Source organism: Arachis hypogaea, chromosome 10 (genome assembly GCF_003086295.3).
Source record: "Arachis hypogaea cultivar Tifrunner chromosome 10, arahy.Tifrunner.gnm2.J5K5, whole genome shotgun sequence".
NCBI lineage: Eukaryota > Viridiplantae > Streptophyta > Magnoliopsida > Fabales > Fabaceae > Arachis > Arachis hypogaea.
Window position 1 is genome coordinate 88,782,957 of NC_092045.1, and position 21,804 is coordinate 88,804,760.

Sequence of the window (21,804 nt, forward strand, 5' to 3'; positions counted from 1 at the left end):
ACAACTCTTATTTCTCTATTTTTTTCGTTTTCTTTTCTCTTTTTTTTTCGATTTTTTTCGATTTTTTTTTGAATGCTTTTTTCTTGCTTCAAGAATCATTTTAATGATTTTTCAGATCCTCAACAACATGTCTCCTTTTTCATCATTCTTTCAAGAGCCAACATTCATGAACCACAAATTCAAGATACATATGCACTGTTTAAGCATACATTCAGAGAACAAAAATATTGCCACCACATCAAAATAATTAAACTGTTATAAAATTCAAAATTCATGCAATTCTTTTTCTTTTTCAATTAAGCACATTTTTATTCAAGAAAGGTGATGGATTCATAGGACATTCATAACTTTAAGGCATAGACACTAAGACACTAATGATCACAAGACACAAACATGGATAAACATAAGCATAAAATTCGAAAAAACAGAAGAATAAAGAACAAGGAAATCAAGGAACGGGTCCACCTTAGTGATGGCGGCTCTTTCTTGCTCTTGAAGATCCTATGGAGTGCTTGAGCTCCTCAATGTCTCTTCCTTGTCTTTGTTGCTCCTCCCTCATGATTCTTTGATCTTCTCTAATCTCATGAAGGATGATGGAGTGTTCTTGATGCTCCACCCTTAGTTGTCCCATGTTGGAACTCAACTCTCCTAGGGAGGTATTTAATTGCTCCCAATAGTTTTGTGGAGGAAAGTGCATCCCTTGAGGAATCTCAGGGATCTCATGATGAGTGGGATCTCTTGTGTGCTCCATCCTTTTCTTAGTGATGGGCTTGTCCTCCTCAATGGGGGTGTCTCCCTCTATGTCAACTCCAACTGAATAACAGAGGTGACAAATGAGATGAGGAAAGGCTAACCTTGCCAAGGTAGAGGACTTGTCCGCCACCTTATAGAGTTCTTGGGCTATAACCTCATGAACCTCTATTTCTTCTCCAATCATGATGCTATGGATCATGATAGCCCGGTCTATGGTAACTTCGGACCGGTTGCTAGTGGGAATGATTGAGCGTTGTATGAACTCTAACCATCCTCTAGCCACGGGCTTGAGGTCATGGCTTCTTAGTTGAACCGGCTTTCCTCTTGAATCTCTCTTCCATTGGGCGCCCTCTTCACATATGACTGTGAGGACTTGGTCCAACCTTTGATCAAAGTTGACCCTTCTAGTGTAAGGATGTTCATCTCCTTGCATTATAGGCAAGTTGAACGCCACCCTCACACTCTCCGGACTAAAATCCAAGTATTTCCCCCGAACCATAGTAAGGTAATTCTTTGGATTCGGGTTCACACTTTGGTCATGGTTCTTGGTGATCCATGCACTGGCATAGAACTCTTGAACCATCAAGATTCCGACTTGTTGAATGGGGTTGGTAAGAACTTCCCAACATCTTCTTCGGATCTCATGTCGGATCTCCGGATATTCACCCTTTTTGAGTGAAAAAGGGACCTCGGGGATCACCTTCTTCAAGGCCACAACTTCATAGAAATGGTCTTGATGCACCCTTGAGATGAATCTCTCCATCTCCCATGACTCGGAGGTGGAAGCTTTTGCCTTCCCTTTCCTCTTTCTAGAGGTTTCTCCGGCCTTAGATGCCATAAATGGTTATGGAAAAACTAAAAGCAATGCTTTTACCACACCAAACTTAAAATGTTTGCTCGTCCTCGAGCAAAAGAAGAAAGAAGAGAGTAGAAGAAGGAGAAATGGAGGAGATGGAGAGGGCTTTGTGTTCGGCCAAGAGGGAGAAGAAGTAGTGTTTAAGGTGTGTGAAAATAAAGGAGTGAAGGAGGGTTTATATAGGAGAGGTGGAGAGAGAGGTTCGGCCATTTGAGGGTAGGATTGGGTGGGAAAGTGGTTTGAATTTGAATGGTGAGGTAGGTGGGGTTTTATGAAGGATGGATGTGAGTGGTGAAGAGAAAGATAGGTTTTGATGGATGAAGGGTTTTTGGGGAAGAGGTGTTGAGGTGATTGGTGAATGGGTGAAGAAGAGAGAGAGAGTGGTGGGGTTGGTGGGGATCCTGTGGGGTCCACAGATCCTGTGGTGTCAAGGAAAAGTCATCCCTGCACCAAATGGCATCAAAATTCACGTTTTGAGCCATTTCTGGCGTTAAACGCCGGGCTGGTGCCCATTTCTGGCGTTTAACGCCAGCTTCTTGCCCCTTTCTGGCGTTTAACGCCAGTCTGGTGCCCCTTTCTGGCGTTAAACGCCCAGAATGGTGCCAGACTGGGCGTTAAACGCCCACCAGCTAACCTCACTGGCGTTTAAACGCCAGTGGGTGCGTCCTCCAGGGTGTGCTGTTTTTCTTCCTGTTTTTCATTCTGTTTTTGCTTTTTTCATTGTTTTTGTGACTTCTTATGATCATCAACCTACAAAAAAAGATAAAATAACAAAAGAAAATAGTTAATTATAAAGCATTGGGTTGCCTCCCAACAAGCGCTTCTTTACTGTCATTAGCTTGACAGAGGACTCTCATGGAGCCTTACAGATACTTAGAACCGTGTTGGAACCTCCCAACACCAAACTTAGAGTTTGAATGTGGGGGTTCAACACCAAACTTAGAGTTTGGCTGTGGCCTCCCAACACCAAACTTAGAGTTTGACTGTGGGGGCTCTATTTGGCTCTGTTTTGAGAGAAGCTCTTCATGCTTCCTCTCCATGATGACAGAGGGATATCCTTGGGCTTTAAACACCAAGGATTCTTCATTCACTTGAATGATCAACTCTCCTCTATCAACATCAATCACAGCCTTTGCTGTGGCTAGGAAGGGTCTGCCAAGGATGATGGATTCATCCATGCACTTCCCAGTCTCTAGGACTATGAAATCAGTAGGGATGTAATGGTTTTCAACTTTAACCAGAACACCCTCTACAAGTCCATGGGCTTGTTTTCTTGAATTGTCTGCCATCTCTAGTGAGATTTTTGCAGCTTGCACCTCAAAGATCCCTAGCTTCTCCATTACAGAGAGGGGCATGAGGTTTACACTTGACCCTAAGTCACACAAGGCCTTCTTGAAGGTCATGGTGCCTATGGTACAAGGTATAGAAAACTTCCCAGGATCCTGTCTCTTTTGAGGTAATTTCTGCCTAGACAAGTCATCCAGTTCTTTGGTGAGCAAAGGAGGTTCATCCTTCCAAGTCTCATTTCCAAATAACTTGTCATTTAGCTTCATGATTGCTCCAAGGTATTTAGCAACTTGCTCTTCAGTGACATACTCATCCTCTTCAGAGGAAGAATACTCATCAGAGCTCATGAATGGCAGGAGTAAGTTCAATGGAATCTCTATGGTCTCAGTTTGAGCCTCAGATTCCCATGGTTCCTCATTGGGGAACTCATTGGAGGCCAGTGGACGTCCAGTGAGGTCTTCCTCAGTGGCGTTCACTGCCTTTTCTTCCTCCCAGAATTCGGCCATGTTGATGGCCTTGCACTCTCCTTTTGGATTTTCTTCTGTATTGCTTGGGAGAGTACTAGGTGGGAGTTCAGTAATTTTCTTGCTCAGCTGTCCCACTTGTCCTTCCAAATTCCTAATGGAGGACCTAGTTTCAGTCATGAAACTTTGAGTGGTTTTGATTAGATCAGAGACCATGGTTGCTAAGTCAGAGGTATTCTGCTTAGAACTCTCTGTCTGTTGCTGAGAAGATGATGGAAAAGGCTTGCTATTGCTAAACCTGTTTCTTCCACCATTATTGTTATTGAAACCTTGTTGAGGTCTCTGTTGATCCTTCCATGAAAGATTTGGATGATTCCTCCATGAAGGATTATAGGTGTTTCCATAGGGTTCTCCCATGTAATTCACCTCTTCCATTGAAGGGTTCTCAGGATCATAAGCTTCTTCCTCAGATGAAGCTTCCTTAGTACTGCTTGGTGCATTTTGCATTCCAGACAGACTTTGAGAAATCATATTGACTTGTTGAGTCAATATTTTGTTCTGAGCCAATATGGCATTCAGAGTATCAATCTCAAGAACTCCTTTCTTCTGACTAGTCCCATTGTTCACAGGATTTCTTTCAGAAGTGTACATGAATTGGTTATTTGCAACCATTTCAATCAGTTCCTGAGCTTCAGTAGGCGTCTTCTTCAAATGAAGAGAGCCTCCAGAAGAGCTATCCAAAGACATCTTGGACAGTTCAGAGAGACCATCATAGAAAATACCTATGATGCTCCATTCAGAAAGCATGTCAGAGGGACACTTTCTGATTAATTGTTTGTATCTTTCCCAAGCTTCATAGAGGGATTCTCCTTCCTTCTGTCTGAAGGTTTGGACTTCCACTCTAAGCTTACTCAATTTTTGAGGTGGAAAGAACTTTGCCAAGAAGGCATTGACTAGCTTTTCCCAAGAGTCCAGGCTTTCTTTAGGTTGAGAGTCCAACCATGTTCTAGCTCTGTCTCTTACAGCAAAAGGGAATAGCATCAGTCTGTAGACCTCAGGGTCAACCCCATTAGTCTTGACTGTGTCACAGATTTGCAAGAACTCAGCTAAAAACTGATGAGGATCTTCCAATGGAAGTCCATGGAACTTGCAATTCTGTTGCATTAGAGAAACTAATTGAGGCTTAAGCTCAAAGTTGTTTGCTCCAATGGCAGGGATAGAGATGCTTCTCCCATAGAAGTCGGGAGTAGGTGCAGTAAAGTCACCCAGCACCTTCCTTGCATTGTTGGCATTGTTGTTGTTTTCGGCTGCCATGAGTTCTTCTTCCTTGAAGAATTCGTTCAGGCGCCCTAAAGAGAGTTGTGCTTTGGCTTCTCTTAGCTTTCTCTTCAAGGTCCTTTCAGGTTCAGGATCAGCCTCAACAAGAATGCCTTTGTCTTTGCTTCTGCTCATAAGAAAGAGAAGAGAACAGAAATGTGGAATCCTCTATGTCACAGTATAGAGATTCCTTGGAGTGTCAGAGGAAAAGAAGAGTAGAAGACAGAGGTAGAAAATTCGAACTTATCAAAGGAAATGGAGTTCGAATTTTGCATTAAGGGATAGTGTTAGTCCATAAATAGAAGGATGTGAGAAGGAGGGAAGTGATTTTCGAAAATTAAGTAGGAAATTTGAAAACATTTTTGAAAAACATTACTTAATTTTCGAAAATGAAAAGGGAAAAGAAATCAATTGATTTTTGAAAAAGATTTTGAAATTAGAAATCAAAAAGATTTGATTGAAACTATTTTGGAAAAGATGTGGTTAAGAAGATATGATTGTTTTTAAAAAATTGTGATTGAGAAGATATGATTTGAAAAACATTTTAAAAAGATTTGATTTGAAAATTAAAAACTTGACTAACAAGAAAAGATATGATTCAAACATAAAACCTTTCTCAACAGAAAAGGTAACATACTTGAAATGTTGAATCAAATCATTAATTGATAGTAAGTATCAAAAAAAATGGAAAGAAATTGGTTTTGAAGAAGATTTGATTGGAAAATTGATTTGAAAAAGATTTGATTTTGAAAACTTAAAAAAAAATTGATTTGAAAACAAAATCTTCCCTTCTAGCCATCCTGGCGTTAAACGCCCAGAATGGTATCCATTCTGGCGTTTAACGCCCAAAATGCTACCCTTTTGGGCGTTAAACGCCCAACCAGGTACCCTGGCTGGCGTTTAAACGCCAGTCTGTCCTTCTTCACTGGGCGTTTTGAACGCCCAGCTTTTTCTGTGCAATTCTTCTGCTGTATGTTCTGAATCTTCAATTCTCTGTATTATTGACTTGAAAAGACACAAATTAGAAATATTTTTGGATTTTTAATAATAAGGAAAAATCAAAATGCAACAAGAATCAAATAACAATGCATGCAAGACACCAAACTTAGCAGTTTGTATACTACTGACACTAACAAAATGAAAATGCAAATGAGACACACAAAACACTCAAGTCAATAGAATTCAAAGATCAGAGCACGAAAATCATCAAGAATTACTTGAAGATTCTTAAGACACCTGCATGAATGCAATAAGAACAGAAACATGCAATTGACACCAAACTTAACATGAGACACTAGACTCAAACAAGAAATGTCTTTTTGGATTTTATGATTTTTTTTTAATTTTTTTTTGTGTTTTTCGAAAATTAAGTGGAAAAAGATATCAAAATTCTTAATGAGAATTTCAGGAATCAGTGCAATGCTAGTCTAAGACTCCGGTCCAGGAATTAGACATGGCTTCACAGCCAGCCAAGCTTTCAAAGAAAGCTTCGGTCCAAAACACTAGACATGGCCAAAGGCCAGCCAAGCCTTAGCAGATCACTGCTCCAAGAGCAAGATTGATAGAAATCAACAAGCTCCTGTGGTGATAAGTTGAAACCTCGGTCCAATGAGATTAGACATGGCTTCTCAGCCAGCCAGATTTCAACAAATCATCATGAAACTCTAGAATTCATCTTCAAGAATTTCGAAAAAAATAAATACCTAATCTAAGCAACAAGATGAACCGTCAGTTGTCCAAACTTGAACAATCCCCGGCAACGGCGCCAAAAACTTGGTGTTGTTGTCGGATCTTGGCACTGATGTTACCAAAAGCTTGCTCAAAACTTGAACAATCCCCGGCAACGGCGCCAAAAACTTGGTGCGCGAAATTATGAACAATACTTTTTCACAACTCTCATAATCCCCGGTCATGAACCCCAAAAACTTGGTAGTTCAGTACCATGGCATTACACAACTTCGCACAACTAACCAGCAAGTGCACTGGGTCGTCCAAGTAATAAACCTTACGCGAGTAAGGGTCGATCCCACGGAGATTGTTAGTATTGAAGCAAGCTATGGTCATCTTGTAAATCTTAGTCAGGCAAACTCAAATGTATATGGTGATGAACGAAAATAACACAAAGATAAAGATAGAGATACTTATGTAATTCATTGGTAGGAACTTCAGATAAGCGCATGAAGATGCCTTCCCTTCCGTCTCTCTGCTTTCCTACTGTCTTCATCCAATCCTTCTTACTCCTTTCCATGGCAAGCTTAAGCAAGGGTTTCACCGTTGTCAGTGGCTACCTCCCATCCTCTCAGTGAAAGCGATTGCATATGCTCTGTCACAGCATAGCGGAATTCATCTGTCGGTTCTCAATCAGGCCGGAATAGAATCCAGTGATTCTTTTGCGTCTGTCACTAACGCCCCGCCCTCAGGAGTTTGAAGCACATCACAGTCATTCAGTCATTGAATCCTACTCAGAATACCACAGACAAGGTTAGACCTTCCGGATTCTCTTGAATGCCGCCATCAGTTCTCGCCTATACCACGAAGATTCCGGTTAAAGAACCCAAGAGATATTCACTAGAGCCTTGGTCGCTTGTAGAACAAAAGTGGTTGTCAGTCACCTTGTTCATGGGTGAGAATGATGATGAGTGTCACGGATCATCACATTCATCAAGTTGAAGAACAAGTGATATCTTAGAACAAGAACAAGCGGAATTGAATGGAAGAACAATAGTAATTGCATTAATACTCGAGGTACAGCAGAGCTCCACACCTTAATCTATGGTGTGTAGAAACTCCACCGTTGAAAATACATAAGAACAAGGTCTAGGCATGGCCGAATGGCCAGCCTCCCAAAGTGATCAAAAGATCTAAAGAAAACGGTTCCAAAGATCAAAAGATTCTTAAATACAATAGTAAAAGGTCCTATATATAGAAAACTAGTAACCTAAGGTGTACAGAGATGAGTAAATGACATAAAAATCCACTTCCGGGCCCACTTGGTGTGTGCTTGGGCTGAGCAATGAAGCTTTTTCATGCAGAGACTCTTCTTGGAGTTAAACGCCAGTTTTTATGCCAGTTTGGGCGTTTAACTCCCATTTGGGTGCCAGTTCCGGCGTTTAACGCTGGGATTTCTGAGGGTGACTTTGTACGCCAGTTTGGGCCATCAAATCTTTGGCAAAGTATAGACTATCATATATTGCTGGAAAGCCCAGGATGTCTACTTTCCAAAGCCGTTGAGAGCGCGCCAATTGGGCTTCTGTAGCTCCAGAAAATCCACTTCGAGTGCAGGGAGGTCAGAATCCAACAGCATCTACAGTCCTTTTTGGTCTCAAAATCAGATTTTTGCTCAGGTCCCTCAATTTCAGCCAGAAAATACCTGAAATCACAGAAAAACACACAAACTCATAGTAAAGTCCAGAAAAGTGAATTTTAACTAAAAACTAATAAAAATATACTAAAAACTAACTATATCATACCAAAAACATACTAAAAACAATGCCAAAAAGCATACAAATTATCCGCTCATCACCATCCTTGGCATCTTACATGATGATTCCTGGTGGGAGAAGAACTTTACCCCTCAGGAAAAGGCTGATCAGTTGGTACCTTCAGCTGACCTGGTAAAATTTGCAAACAAATACTGTGAGCTGAAATACCTAACCTTTGCCACCGTCAGGAACCTACACATGGAAAGGACCCTCAAAATTCTGGAAGAACTCCAGCAGTACACCTCAGATCAGATCAAACAGAGAGGCTGGTTCTTCCTGGAGAGGAACCTAATTGAGGTCAACTCATCCTAGGTTAGAGAATTCTACTATAACTACTTTCTCTCTTCCCTGGATGCAGTACAGCTCAGAGGCAAACAGATTCTGGTTACTGAGAAAGCAATTGAAGAAATCCTCCATCTTCCACCTAAATCAGATCAACCAGATGGTTATCAGAAAGCTGAGGAAGATATGAGATTTATGAGGTTTGATTGGGATGTAGTAAAGAAGGATATCACTCTTGATCCTACTGTTCCTTGGGTCATGGGAACTAGCACATTGGTACCCAAAGGAATCAGGCTTATATATCTGAATGACGAGGCTCGGCTTTGGCAACAAGTTCTGAGCAACTATGTGATACCGAGCACTCATGAGACGGAGGTGCCAGCTGCCATGATTACCCTCATTTGGTGTGTGATGACGGGTAAGGACCTTTATCTACCTCGCTTCATCCGGCATTACATGGCCAAGGTCCATGTTAGAGGCACCCTCTCTTTTCCTTACCTGATTACTCAGTTGGGTCGCCGAGCTGAGGTCCCTTGGGAGGCTGTTGATGAAAGGCCCCCCCGCAGCAGAGTGCCGAAAGATCATCCCGCATAGTCAGAAGTTCCTGGCTTTTGGCTACCGCCCTCCATTTCTCACTGACACTACTGAGGCAGCCACATCTTCAGCTACCCCTTCTGCCTCCACTGGCCCAGCACCACCTACTGGCCCCCACCTGCTCCTGAGCCCGTTTATCGTTTGGTGCACCACCTCTTTGACCGCCTAGATCAGATGGAGTGCCATCACCAGCAGTAGTTTGAGCGATCTGACCGTCGCACCAGGCGACTTTTTGAGAGGTTTGAGCATCGCCACAAGCGACGCTATGAGCACCTCAAGTTGATGATCCGCTCTGGTGGTGACATTCCCTCCGAGCCCGACACTCCCTCTGACACGTCTGAGGAGGAGGTGAGCGATCACGAGGAGGAGGCACCTACCCAGGCTGAGTAGAGAGGTCCCGGCCACACTGCACCATATCATGAGGAGCACCACCAGCTATAGACTGTAGATCCAGAGGTTCCTCTACAGACAGAGCCCCCTCTGCATCAGACCACTCCTCCAATCCTCTCTGTGACTACAGATCCTCAGCCTACCATCGAGACACCAGCAGCCCATCCTTCCGGAGATGACACTTCGTCACACCATGCTTGAGTGAGCATCGAGGACGATGCTATTATTTAAGTGTGGGGAGGTTGCCATCTCTAGCATCTATTTATTTTGGTGAACCACTACAAACTCTCTTCATATTTTGTCCATTTTCTGTATTTTTGTACATTTTTCTCTTTTTGCTTTTTTATTGTATTTTTTTTTTTGCATTATGCACTTTGAGTTATATGTATACATCTTGGATATTTTAGCTTGATTTGCACCCTAGTTTACTAGTTATTTATTAAGTGGATTAATTAGTATAGTTTACCCTTTTTTGCATATGATAGTTGATTTGATTGAAAATAAAAAAGGAAGTAAGCTAGAGACTTTAAAGAATCAATCCACACATCTTGTATATATAGCATTACATGTTAGTTAGTTAACAACATTTTATCAAGGAGGAACACTAAAACTTTAAAGCCATCCAATATATTTTACATTGAGAATAATGAAAACTCTTAATTTCTACTTGCATGACATACATAACTGATATGTGATTTATGAGCTTGAGAACACACAGCCTGTGAGTTTTGAGCTTAATTGCATGGTTACATTTAAACCATAGTATTTTATTCCTATGTGTTTTGCCCTTCTTATTTATTCTGGTGTTCTTTACTTTGTTTTAATCTATATGTCCAATTATAGAATATAGATACATACCAAGATAGGATTGAGGCCATGTTTGATTATCAACTCACTTATCCCAAATAGAGCCTACCTTTTATGCCATCCTTGTTAGCCCCTTGAGCTTTTTAATCCCCTTCTGTTTTACAACCACATTACTAGCCTTAAGCAGAAAAACAAAATAAAAATCCTAAGTTGAATCCTTGGTTAACTTAAAATAGAAATTGTGTATAATTTAAGTGTGGAGAATTTTACGGGAACATGGGATGATAGAAAAAGTAGGAAATTAAATTGAACAAGTTATGTAAAAATTTGGGAAGCATGCTCATGTGAAATCAAAATAATTAAATTACCATGTGCATTATTTCAATAAGGGGATAAACAAAAAAAATAATAATAAAAAAAATGATTAATTTCCCCAAATGCAAAAAGCGATGCACATGGGATAAAAATAAATAAAAATTAAAATATGAGCATGTAATATAAAAAGTGGGAAAAATATGGGAAAATAGGTAAAGAAGCTTTGCTTTACAAAATATGTATGTTAGGTGAGATCTTAGACTAATCAAGAATTCACTTAATTAGCTCACTTAGCCTTATACATATATCTTTACCTTTACCTTCACCCCATTACAACCTTAATTAAAGACCTCATGATTTTTGTATGCCTATATTCTATGATTGTTGATTGGTTAGATGATGAACAAAGTTATCGAAAGTAAGGATAAAAAGAAGAATAGAGTGATTAACCTAATAAACACTGAGTGACTAGAGAATAAACACAAAATCCAGTGAGGGTTCAATGGCTCATCACCATATATCTCTACTTCTATTGTTAATTGCCTTGCAAGTTTGAAAAATATATTATTTACCCATCTCAATTGTAAAAATGCTTTAATATTATCTAAGGTTGGCTATGCGTATATGATTCCTTGAGAATGTGAATTAATTTAACTACATGTAAAGCTTTATATATAGGTGAATAATACCTAGATTTGCATGACTCATTTAGGTAGTTTCATCTAGGATAGATTGCATTGCATGAGATCCCACTATTTCACCTTCACTCTTTTCTCTTGGATTTAGCATGAGGACATGCTATTGTTTAAGTCTGGGGAGGTTGATAAACACATATTTTATGACATATTTTGTGCTGAATTTAAGTGATTTATTCAATCCTTCACCCACTTATGCATGTGAAATTGCATGGTTTTACTTTCCTTTCTTATTTTGGAAATCTTTTTAATAAAAGAATAACTAACACCCATATATGTCCTATTTGTTTGCAGGAACCAGAGACCACTGAGCATGCTCTGCTGCTATGCCCTTGGACAAGGGAAGCTTGGTTTGGAGACCAAATTCAATGCTGCCCTACGGCCCTAACAGTTTTTTCTTTTGGGAAGTGGATGGTGGATATTCTAGAAAAAATGAAACTAAACACAGGGAATGTGATAAACCCATATTTTATGACATATTTTGTGCTGAATTTAAGTGATTTATTCAATCCTTCACCCACTTATGCATGTGAAATTGCATGGTTTTACTTTCCCTTCTTATTATGTGATGTATGTGAAAAACATGTTTCCTAGGCTTTAAAAATATTAATTTTAATTACCTTGTATTGCCATTCGATGCCGTGATTTGTGTGTTAAGTATTTGCAGAACTTCTAGGGCAGGAATGACTTAAAGGATGGGAAGGAAACATACAAAAATGGAAGGAAAGCACAAATTGGAGTTTTGGAGAAACTGGCAGTGATGCGTCCGGACAAGTCGAGGATCACGTTTGGGAGCCTGATTCCTATTAGGAATAGATTTGAAATAGAAGAGATATTGGGTTTGTCAGCTTGGGATAAATCGGATAAGTATCTTGGGCTTCCGGCTCACTGGGGAAAATCAAAGAATAAAGCTCTAAGTTGGATTGAGGATAGAGTGGTGGATAAGCTAGGAGGTTGGAAACAAAAACTCCTTAATCAAGCTGGGAAAGGAGGTCCTCATGAAATCAATTGTTCAAGTGATACCTGCCTATACTATGAATGTGATTCTTTTTTCTAAAGGGTTTTGTGATAGGCTTAGTAAGAGAATAGCCAAATTTTGGTAGGCATCTTCAGGTAAGGAAAGAGGTGTCTGTTGAAAGAGTTGGGATAATTTTTGTGTTAGTAAAAAGGATGGAGGTATTGGGTTTAAGGATTTATATAGTCAGAATATAACAGATTTGGCAAAACAAGCGTGGATAATTTTGGAAAATCCTAAAGCAATTTAGTTTCAGGTACAAAAAGCTATTTACTTTTCAAATGATGATTTTAAGGATGCTACAGTAGGAAGGGCCGCATCATGGATGTGGAAAATTATACATGGTAGGAATTTTCTTTTGAGAAATGAAAGATGGTTAATAGGGAATGGTGAGAGAGTGAGAATCTTGGAAGATAAGTGGATAATGAATATGGATAAGAATCCTGTGAGTAGAAATCTTGATATTAGGTTTGTCAAGGATCTGATTTTTGAGGGAGAGGGGTGGAATTTGAATAAATTAAAGAAATATTTCGATGGAGCTTCGGTCGAAAAAATCATTAGAACCCCGGTAAGTCTTTTTGGAAGGGAGGATAGGTTCAGCTGGCCTTTCAGAATAGATGGCAATTACACTATCAAGACGAGATATTATGCTGCTAGGAACGAAAGGAGCTTTGGTAATACTAATAACCCATCTTCCAGTGAAGATTTAAAGTTTTTTGTGGCAACAGATTTGGAAATTAAGAGTTCCTTAGAATATCAGAACCTTTCTATAGCGAGCTTCGCATAATATTTTACCTGTTTTTGGAAATATTTTTAATAAAAGAATAACTAGCACCCATATACGTCCTATTTGTTTGCAGGAACCGGAGACCACTGAGCATGCTCTGCTGCTATGCCCTTGGACAAGGGCAGCTTGGTTTGGAGCCCAAATTCAATGCTGCCCTACGGCCCTAACAGTTTCTTCTTTTGGGAAGTGGATGGTGGATATTCTAGAAAAAATGAAACTGAACACAGGGAATGTGATAAACCCATATTTTATGACATATTTTGTGCTGAATTTAAGTGATTTATTCAATTCTTCACCCACTTATGCATGTGAAATTGCATGGTTTTACTTTCCCTTCTTATTATGTGATGTATGTGAAAAACATGTTTCCTAGGCTTTAAAAATATTAATTTTAATTACCTTGTATTGCCATTCGATGCCGTGATTTGTGTGTTAAGTATTTGCAGAACTTCTAGGGCAGGAATAACTTAAAGGATGGGAAGGAAACATACAAAAAATGGAAGGAAAGCACAAATTGGAGTTTTGGAGAAACAGGTAGTGGTGCGTCCGCATGGACGACGCGAACGCGTGGTTCACGCAAAAGAGATTCGGCACGAGCGCATGGATGAGGCGAACGCGTGACCTGCAAAATACAACTGACGCGGGCACATGACTGACGCAACCGCGTGGAAGGGGAACACTCAGGATGACGCGACCGCGTGACCCATGCAAACACGTGACATGCGCGATCTGCAGAATTTGCAGAAGTTGTCCTCAGTGATTTCTGGGCCTTTTTTGGCCCAGATCCAAACCCAAAGAACACAGATATTGAAGGATTATAAATGGAAGAATCCACCCATTCATGGATAAGGAGAAAATACACACTTTTTAAGATTTAGATGTAGTTTTTAGTGAGAGAGGTTCCCTCATCTCTCTTAGGATTAGGATTAGGATTTTTAGAACTTAGGAATATTTTTATCTCATCTTTATATCAGGTTCAATATCTTTTTATTTCGACTTCTCTTAATTGTTGACTATTGATGTTGCTTATTTGGATTATGACTCTTCATATTTGGATTAATTTTATTTTATTAATGCAATTGAGGTATTTCAGACTTATATGTTATTGATGCTTGGGCTCTATCCAAATTATTTTCATTAAAGTAGATTTTATTCCCTTTTGGCTTTGGTTGATTAATTGGTAACTCTTGAGTTGTCGAACTCAGCAGTGGTTGAAATTGATAGATTCTAATTGATCTAGATCGCTCTAAAACTAGTCTTCCCACGGGGATTGACTAGGACTTGAGGGTCAAACTAATTAGTCCACTTGACTTTCCTTTGCTTTAGTAAAGGTTAACTAAGTGAGAGAAAAATCCAATTCTCATCACAATCGATAAGGACAACTGGATAGGACTTCCAGTTTTCATACATTGCCAAACGTTTCTATTAGTTATTAATTTATTAATTCTTGCAATCTATTTCTCTTGCTTAAAACCTCTTTCAAACCCAAACACTATTTTTTCATAACCAATAATAAATCATACTTCCCTGCAATTCCTTGAGAAGATGACCCGAGGTTTGAATACTTCGGTTTATAAATTTATTGGGTTTTGTTACTTGTGACAACCAAAACGTTTGTACAAAAGGATTTTCTATTGGTTTAGAATCTATACTCACAACGCGATTATATTTTTGTAAAATTCTTCACTAGCAAAAAAATCCTAACGTCAGAATGATTACGATCATTGCCGCAGTAAGGTTGGTTTTCTAGTTTAGGAAGTGTGGAAAGCGAGAAACCAAGTGATATATTAGAAGTCTACTCCTAATCCTATCATGGTGATTCGTAAAGCTAAATTAATGGAGCTAGAATTTGCAAAAATGGCAGAAGAACCAGTAAAGAGTTCAATTAATGCTACAATAACAGGCAGCAGAGTTACATGGAGACCGCCATTGGTGGGATGGATCAAATGCAATGTGGATGCAGTGTTCGATAAAGCACATTCTGCGGGAGCAACTGCGGCGGTATTCAGAGACCATAATGGGACCCTTCTCTCAGGAATTAACTCCACAATAGTTGCCACTTCGCTATTAGCCTTGGAGGCATTATCGGTTAGGGCAGCCTTAATTATGTCATGAAATTTTCAAATGCAGAAGGTTATCATAGAATCAGACAATCAGATGCTTATTCAGGCACTAAAATCACATGCATCAATTACAGAAATTCAAGTTGTTCTACAGAACATATTACATTTATTAAGAGGCATTCCAAACTGTGGCTTTACCTAGGTGCCTAGAGAAGCAAACTCATTAGCGCATGAAGTGGCGAAGCTCACAGGTCACGGTACTCTCCGCCAGAATTGGATCATGTATAGGCCACTGTCCATCAAGAACATTCTCGGAGGGGATCAGCTTGCCGTCTCCAGATTGATAAACAGTTCTTGACTGCTGTCAGAAGCTATTTGGGAGGTGAGGAATTCTAATTAGGTTACTGTGGATGACAACTTGATGTTCCATGATACTGTGCGGATACCAGAAGCAGAGCTTCGAATGAGGCAGAGGGGGTCAGGTGGGTTGCTGTATTGATGGAGGAGTCTGCATAGGTGGCCCATTGACCTTGATCTAGGGTTTTATGTCTATGATATTGGTAGATTGGGGAGGTTGTCTCTGATTCATGTGAGGTTAGCTACATTGATTAGAATGAACACAACTGGAAGGATGTGATGAGGCATTGTAGACAAAGTGCCAATGCGATTATAGAGATGCTCAGTCAATAAGTTGAGGACTACTGTTGCTGGAAGGTGGGGGGGATGTCGGCAGCGTGCTCTGGCTCGTGCTAAGTGGACGCGATGGCTGAGGGGCTGGACCAGAGTTGAATGACCTTCAATTGTGTGCTTTAAGTTCCGCTTATTGCACTTTGTTGCAGCCACGACCATCATTTCCCTATTGCGTAAGGGGGTGGGGAGTCTGGTGGGTTGGGGAGAATCGGTGGGTTTGGGTCTTGACAATTCACCTCCTTTTTCTCCTCCAGTTTTGTCGCTCTGCGAATAGGTCGGCCTCACATTTTCCTCTTGTTCTTCTAACATTTCAGCACATCAATTTCCTACCTCTTTTACAAGAGCCACGTGATGAATATAAATCTCTTTTGCACATGTATAAGGATGAAAAGACGTCTTAGGTCTAGATTTTGTTGATATACGTTTACATTTTGGTATTATGTAATGGTCCTTTATGTTGGGGGTTGAAAAATCAAATGTGATAGGTGAAGGTCTTGAGGAAACAAAAGGAAGAGGACCGGGTTGGGATATGGGATTGTTGTTTGGGCTTGGTTCTAGTTTGGGTTGTCCTATTTTGGATCCGGGCTGGATTACTGGCCCGGATCCTTGTCCAAAAAAAAAACAAACTTATACTCCAAGACAAAAAACATAAAACTCATTCTTGGTTTTCAAAATTCAGTCCGTGGATAAAAGATTTTAGGTTTAAATTATTCTGAAAATCTTTATAATTTTATTAAATTTATAAATATATCTTGATAATTTAAAATTTTTTAATTAAGTCTCTATAATGATTTAGATTTCGTACTTAGATTTTTATTAATAATAAACGTTGAAAAAGTTAAACAAGTGTGAATTTTGTATTTACTACCCATACTCACAGTACCCACTCTCTCTCTCTCTCTCTCTTCTTTTCTTTTGCTCTCCCCAACTTGCCCTTCTTTTTTCTTTTGGATAGTATACCATTGGACTGGAGTGAGGTTCAACGCATCCAATCATGGGCACGGATTCTATGTGCCGTGTGTATTTGGCTTACCAATGTGCATAACATTTAATTTTGACTAACCGGTGCGCCTGTTAATGAGGAGTCATTGAATTATATATATTTTTTAATATAATAGTAGAAATTTGTCTGAATCTAGTTTTATATGATTGGCTAGTTAATACTTTATTCTGCTTTTGTGTCAGTGTAATAACTTTATAAATATTAGTTTTATGATGGTTATTATTGTTAAATTTAAAAAATTTTTCTGGTATTATATCAAAAAATTAAAAAATTAGATATTTAAATTAATTCAGAACTGATAAAATTTTGTTGGGTAAGATATTTTTTGTTGTATTTTTTTGCATAAACAACAGAGATACAGGAAGAGAATCGTTGAACGTCGGAGTCGGGGCACCAAGCCAGAGTGGGAGAGGATGGTACTTCATTGGCCTAGTATGTGGGCAGGCTTCTTGGCTAATATCCTCGCTGCCAACGCGCACGACCCCTCCTCATCAGCACGATCCTTTATCTCCGATGACGGCATCCTCAACCCGCAACCGGTGTTGGCAGATGACAATACTTCAGGTGTGCAGCAACGCTTCGATAGCAACCATGGAGCTGATGCCCCTATGAGGAGGATTAAGTGTGGTAGGGATGAGATTAAGAGGAAGATGTTGTCTCGTGTATGATAAAAAAGATGCCTTCCTCCTTTTCATCGTTCTCTTAGCTTCCTCCTCTTCCTCCGCCGTTGCAAGTGCACTGCGCCTTCTACTATCTCCATCGCCGGTGAGGACTCCAAACTTTCCCACTGTCTTTGTCTCTCCATCGCCGGAGAAGACAGTGCCAAAGTTGCCATGGCCGAGTGGAGAGGAGGAGTTGGTGGCGCGACGAAAGAGTGGGTAGGAGAGGCGGTGGAGAGGTTTATTGTTGTCACCGGCAGTGGAGATAATGGAAGAGGTGGTGTGTTTGCGACGGCGGAGGAAAAGAACGAGGAAGAAGAAAGAACTGGCGGTGACAGTAATAAAAGGGAGAAGGATACTGTGGTAATGGTGGTGGTGAGGGAGATTCAGTAAAGTTTTTGGAAGTTCAACATGAAAAGCGAGGGTGGGAGGAGTAGGAAGACATGGAGATCGTGAAGGTTCTGAGTTAATGATAGAATTGGAGACCGTGATTAAAGTGAGTAAAACAAAAAAAAAGATAAAAAAATTATAAAATATCCCTCTCTTAAAAAAATATAATAAAAAAGACCCATTAAAATAAAATATTTTATTTTGACCAATTTGGCTTATCAGTCCGCCAAATCACTTTTTGGCGTTTCGGTGCATAAACGTGTCCCGTGTACCAAATCCGTACATATAACAGCAAACATGGAAGCTAACTCAAAAATAAATACATAAAGGTACATAAAAACACTCCTACGCTTATCTCTTCAAATAGGTCCAAGTATTCCCCCGTGGCTGTCACTCATCTTTCCTTGTAATGCATGACCGAGCAGCGTAGTTCAACCAACTCGACTTCATTGCAGTGGCAACAACGAAGACGCAAAATGAAGGCACTGGTGGAGACGATGCATAATAGACAATGGTGTTATGAGGGAGTGTGAAAGATAGAATTGAAGGGGGATGAACCGAGGCATGGAGAAAGAAGTGCTATGGAAGATGGAGATGTGAATTGTGAAATGTGAAGGGAAGAGATAATGAATCACTGAATTGTGAACCGTAAAATTGTAAAAGGATAGAGATAATAGTATTAATTAAATAAATATTTTTGAAAAATTAATTTCAATTAGAATAAATTTTAGCATCTTCTGTTGAATTAAATATTCTTTAAGTTGAACATTCAGGTGCAATTGACTTTATGTGAAGTTGATATCTGAGAGCCGTTAGATGAGTTTAGTCAAATCAGTCGAATCATCTAATGGCTCTCAGTTATCAACTTCACATGAAGTCGCACCTGAGTTTCTACCATTTTTTAAATGGTAAAGATGTGATTATAAATTTAATGAAATTATAAAAATAATAAAATAATTAAATCAAAATTTTAATATTGATTTAAAGTTAGTGTTTTTTTTATTAAAATGGATCAACTAAATAAAATATCTGTACCTGAGCCTATTCTTTTTTTATAACTTACGAAAACATACACACATATGCTCACATCAAATGTAAATCTATAAATTGTAAAAATTAATCATGGACCTAAAAAGTTTTTCACAAAAAAAAAAAATTCTTATAACTTATTTCGAAGGTTGCAAAAATTTTTTCAATGGTCATTCATGCTTTTAACGTGCGAAAAAGTGCTGCAACCACATGCATATAAATCACATACTAATGATAAATATTAGTGCATTACACTAATTTTCTTTTCATATAGAAATTGATTTTCAGTCAGTATGTTTCATCTAAAATTTACATAATTTTACTAGTAAATACACCCATGCGATGCACAAAACAGAAATAATTCAAAGATTATAAAATTATAACATGAGATGAAAAACTATATATTTATTAGACGGGAGTATAATCAAAATGATTGACATTGTAACATCACTTTTATGTTTAATAATTTTTTTGAAAAAATTTCACAATATACAATATTTATGGTAGTTTTTTCAATCACCCCCATGGTATTTTGGATTACAATTCTAATCCCATCTTTTGATTTAACTCGAGAAAGTGTAACGTAAAATTGACCATGTGTAAATACAAGTTTCAGTAAAAATAATCAAACCTTATTACGAGTTTGTCTTTAAGACTTATTTATTATCATTGCAAATGAAAGCATAATAAGAAATTGGCTTCTTTAAAATTCAAATGAAAGCATCTTGTTATTCGGAACCATGTTCATCCTAGGTATTAGAACAACTTGCCCAGCACTCGATGACATGGTTGCTTGGCTTTCTCACCTATAGCCTGGTACCACTACAAAATCCATTGGATTGATCAATGTCCCTTAACAACATGATAGGTACACTAACTTTTAATTTCAGCATGTGTGGCAGAACTCCAGCACAGTTTATTGCATTCAGCATGTCAGTTGTAAATGTATCGAAATCTGACCCATATTAACCTCCTCAATACACAATGAATCATAGCTCATGTAGACCCTTTCAACACTATGAAAATCCTCCATCATGCTGTTGTTAACTTCATTTACAATTTTAAGTGTCGGTGCAAAGATAGTTCATTCCTTGAAATAGTCTTGTTTGTTGTATTCCAACAATAAGTCTGGATATACAAACTCCACCAGTTTATCAAATGCATTGTACCGGTCATGTATGATTAAATCATATGGCATAATAACCTCAGATTCACCATCAGTTGAATAACTAGCTAATCCATTTTCAATATGAAGAAGCCATTGTGCAAAATTAGTTACTTTTGATCAGTCATCTTCATTAGCACCATAATTAAGCTGCATGTTCCTGGTTAGCTCGAGAACCTTACAAGACTTCTACAAATATGAACAATTTATAAATGTTTGTACAATTTCTTGTCATGAACCCATTAGAATAATAAGAATAATCTGTCTAAAATTCCTCCCTTAGAATGATGACCTTTCCACTGAATGGTAAATCAGGTTGGTAGTTACTCTCAAATCTCAAAATATCCTTCACTCACTTGTCAAGTGCTTCATAGCAGTGTCTGTTAAGCATTGGAGCCTCATCCCAAATGACCAACTTCGCTTTGCTAACTAATCGTTCCAACGAATAACCTTGTTTAATATTACACACGGAATCCTCAGTAATATTCAGTGGTATTTTGAATCTTGAATGAACAGTACATCCATTTGGAAGTAGTAATGCGGCAATGCTACTTGTAGCAACATTTAATACAATGTGACCATTGCTTCTAATTGCATCAGAAAGGGCTTTCCACACAAATATTTTTCCAGTACCATCGTATCCATAAAGAAAGAAGAAACCATTATTCTGTTGTTCAACTACATGTATAATCTCAAAGAATGCTTCTTGTTGTTCCTTATTCATTTTATGTAACGATGCAGTGTATTAAGAGCATAAAAGCTCATGGTCAAAATTCAATTCATCAATCAACAAACGATTTTCTAATCTATCAATGTTTTCTACAACTGGATAAAGCATTTTGTCAAACACTCTAAGTGATCTTCTGTTTGCTTGCATCTTCTTCTCAATCTTAATTAGAGTTAAATTCACTATCTGTTCCTCACGTAGATTGATGTCTACATTTAATTAGAATATTTAATAAATATTAATTATATATATAACTTTAGTTAAAAGAGAATATTGAAAAATATTAATTGATCATTAATATATAAATAATTACCTTGTGAATGGTGCATCCTTCTAATGTCATACAAAATGTCCTCTGCAAAGCGATGGTAGCATGTTTTTCACATGTGTTCGGGGGGTAGTAAAACTATTTGAATTTTGAAATCAACAAAATAACAAAAAGTTCATGGATATATTTAGCATAGGCCCATGTACTTGCTTCCTTAATTACATCAATGAATTCCCTATTGTCTTGTAGCAGACCAAGTGCATAACATGCATCTTTGATAATCCATAAGTGACACCTTCAATAGTGCGAATGTTGTGAAAACTTGTACAACCCCTTTGGATATTGGGTCGAGCAAGCTCTCTGTTCTCTCTGTACCTTATCATCAGTGGCACCATGGGAAGATGAATATTCTTCATGGAGGAGCACAGCCTGAGGAATGAGATGGCCACCAACATAACTGAGGTGGCCACTAACATAATTGAGGTGGTTGAGTTCCTTTCATTCTACTTTTTCTTTCGTTCTTATTTTGTTGTCTCCTGTTTTCTGTTGCTTTGATTATCTACATGATCTTTTAGTACTTTCAGTTCTTAGATTTAGTTTCATTCCATTATTTACTTTTAGTAAAAAAAAAAAGTTGTCTCATGTATCGCTCACTGAGCTTGAATCTAAAAAGAAAAGAAAAGAAGTGAAGTATTGCATGAGAAATTGAGTTTATATTTAAGAGTATTTTTATTTACTTAATTGTGGTGGTATTATTTGTGATTTT

The 21,804-nt window shown here is 38.6% G+C and overlaps 1 protein-coding gene across 1 annotated transcript; it reads right to left on the reverse strand.

The window, feature by feature from the left end:
* Positions 1-20,395: 20,395 nt before the first annotated feature.
* Positions 20,396-20,767, reverse strand: LOC140175694 (uncharacterized). Its single transcript, XM_072204229.1, has one exon. The coding sequence runs from the start codon at positions 20,765-20,767 to the stop codon at positions 20,396-20,398; it is 372 nt and encodes a 123-aa protein (XP_072060330.1).
* Positions 20,768-21,804: the final 1,037 nt, after the last annotated feature.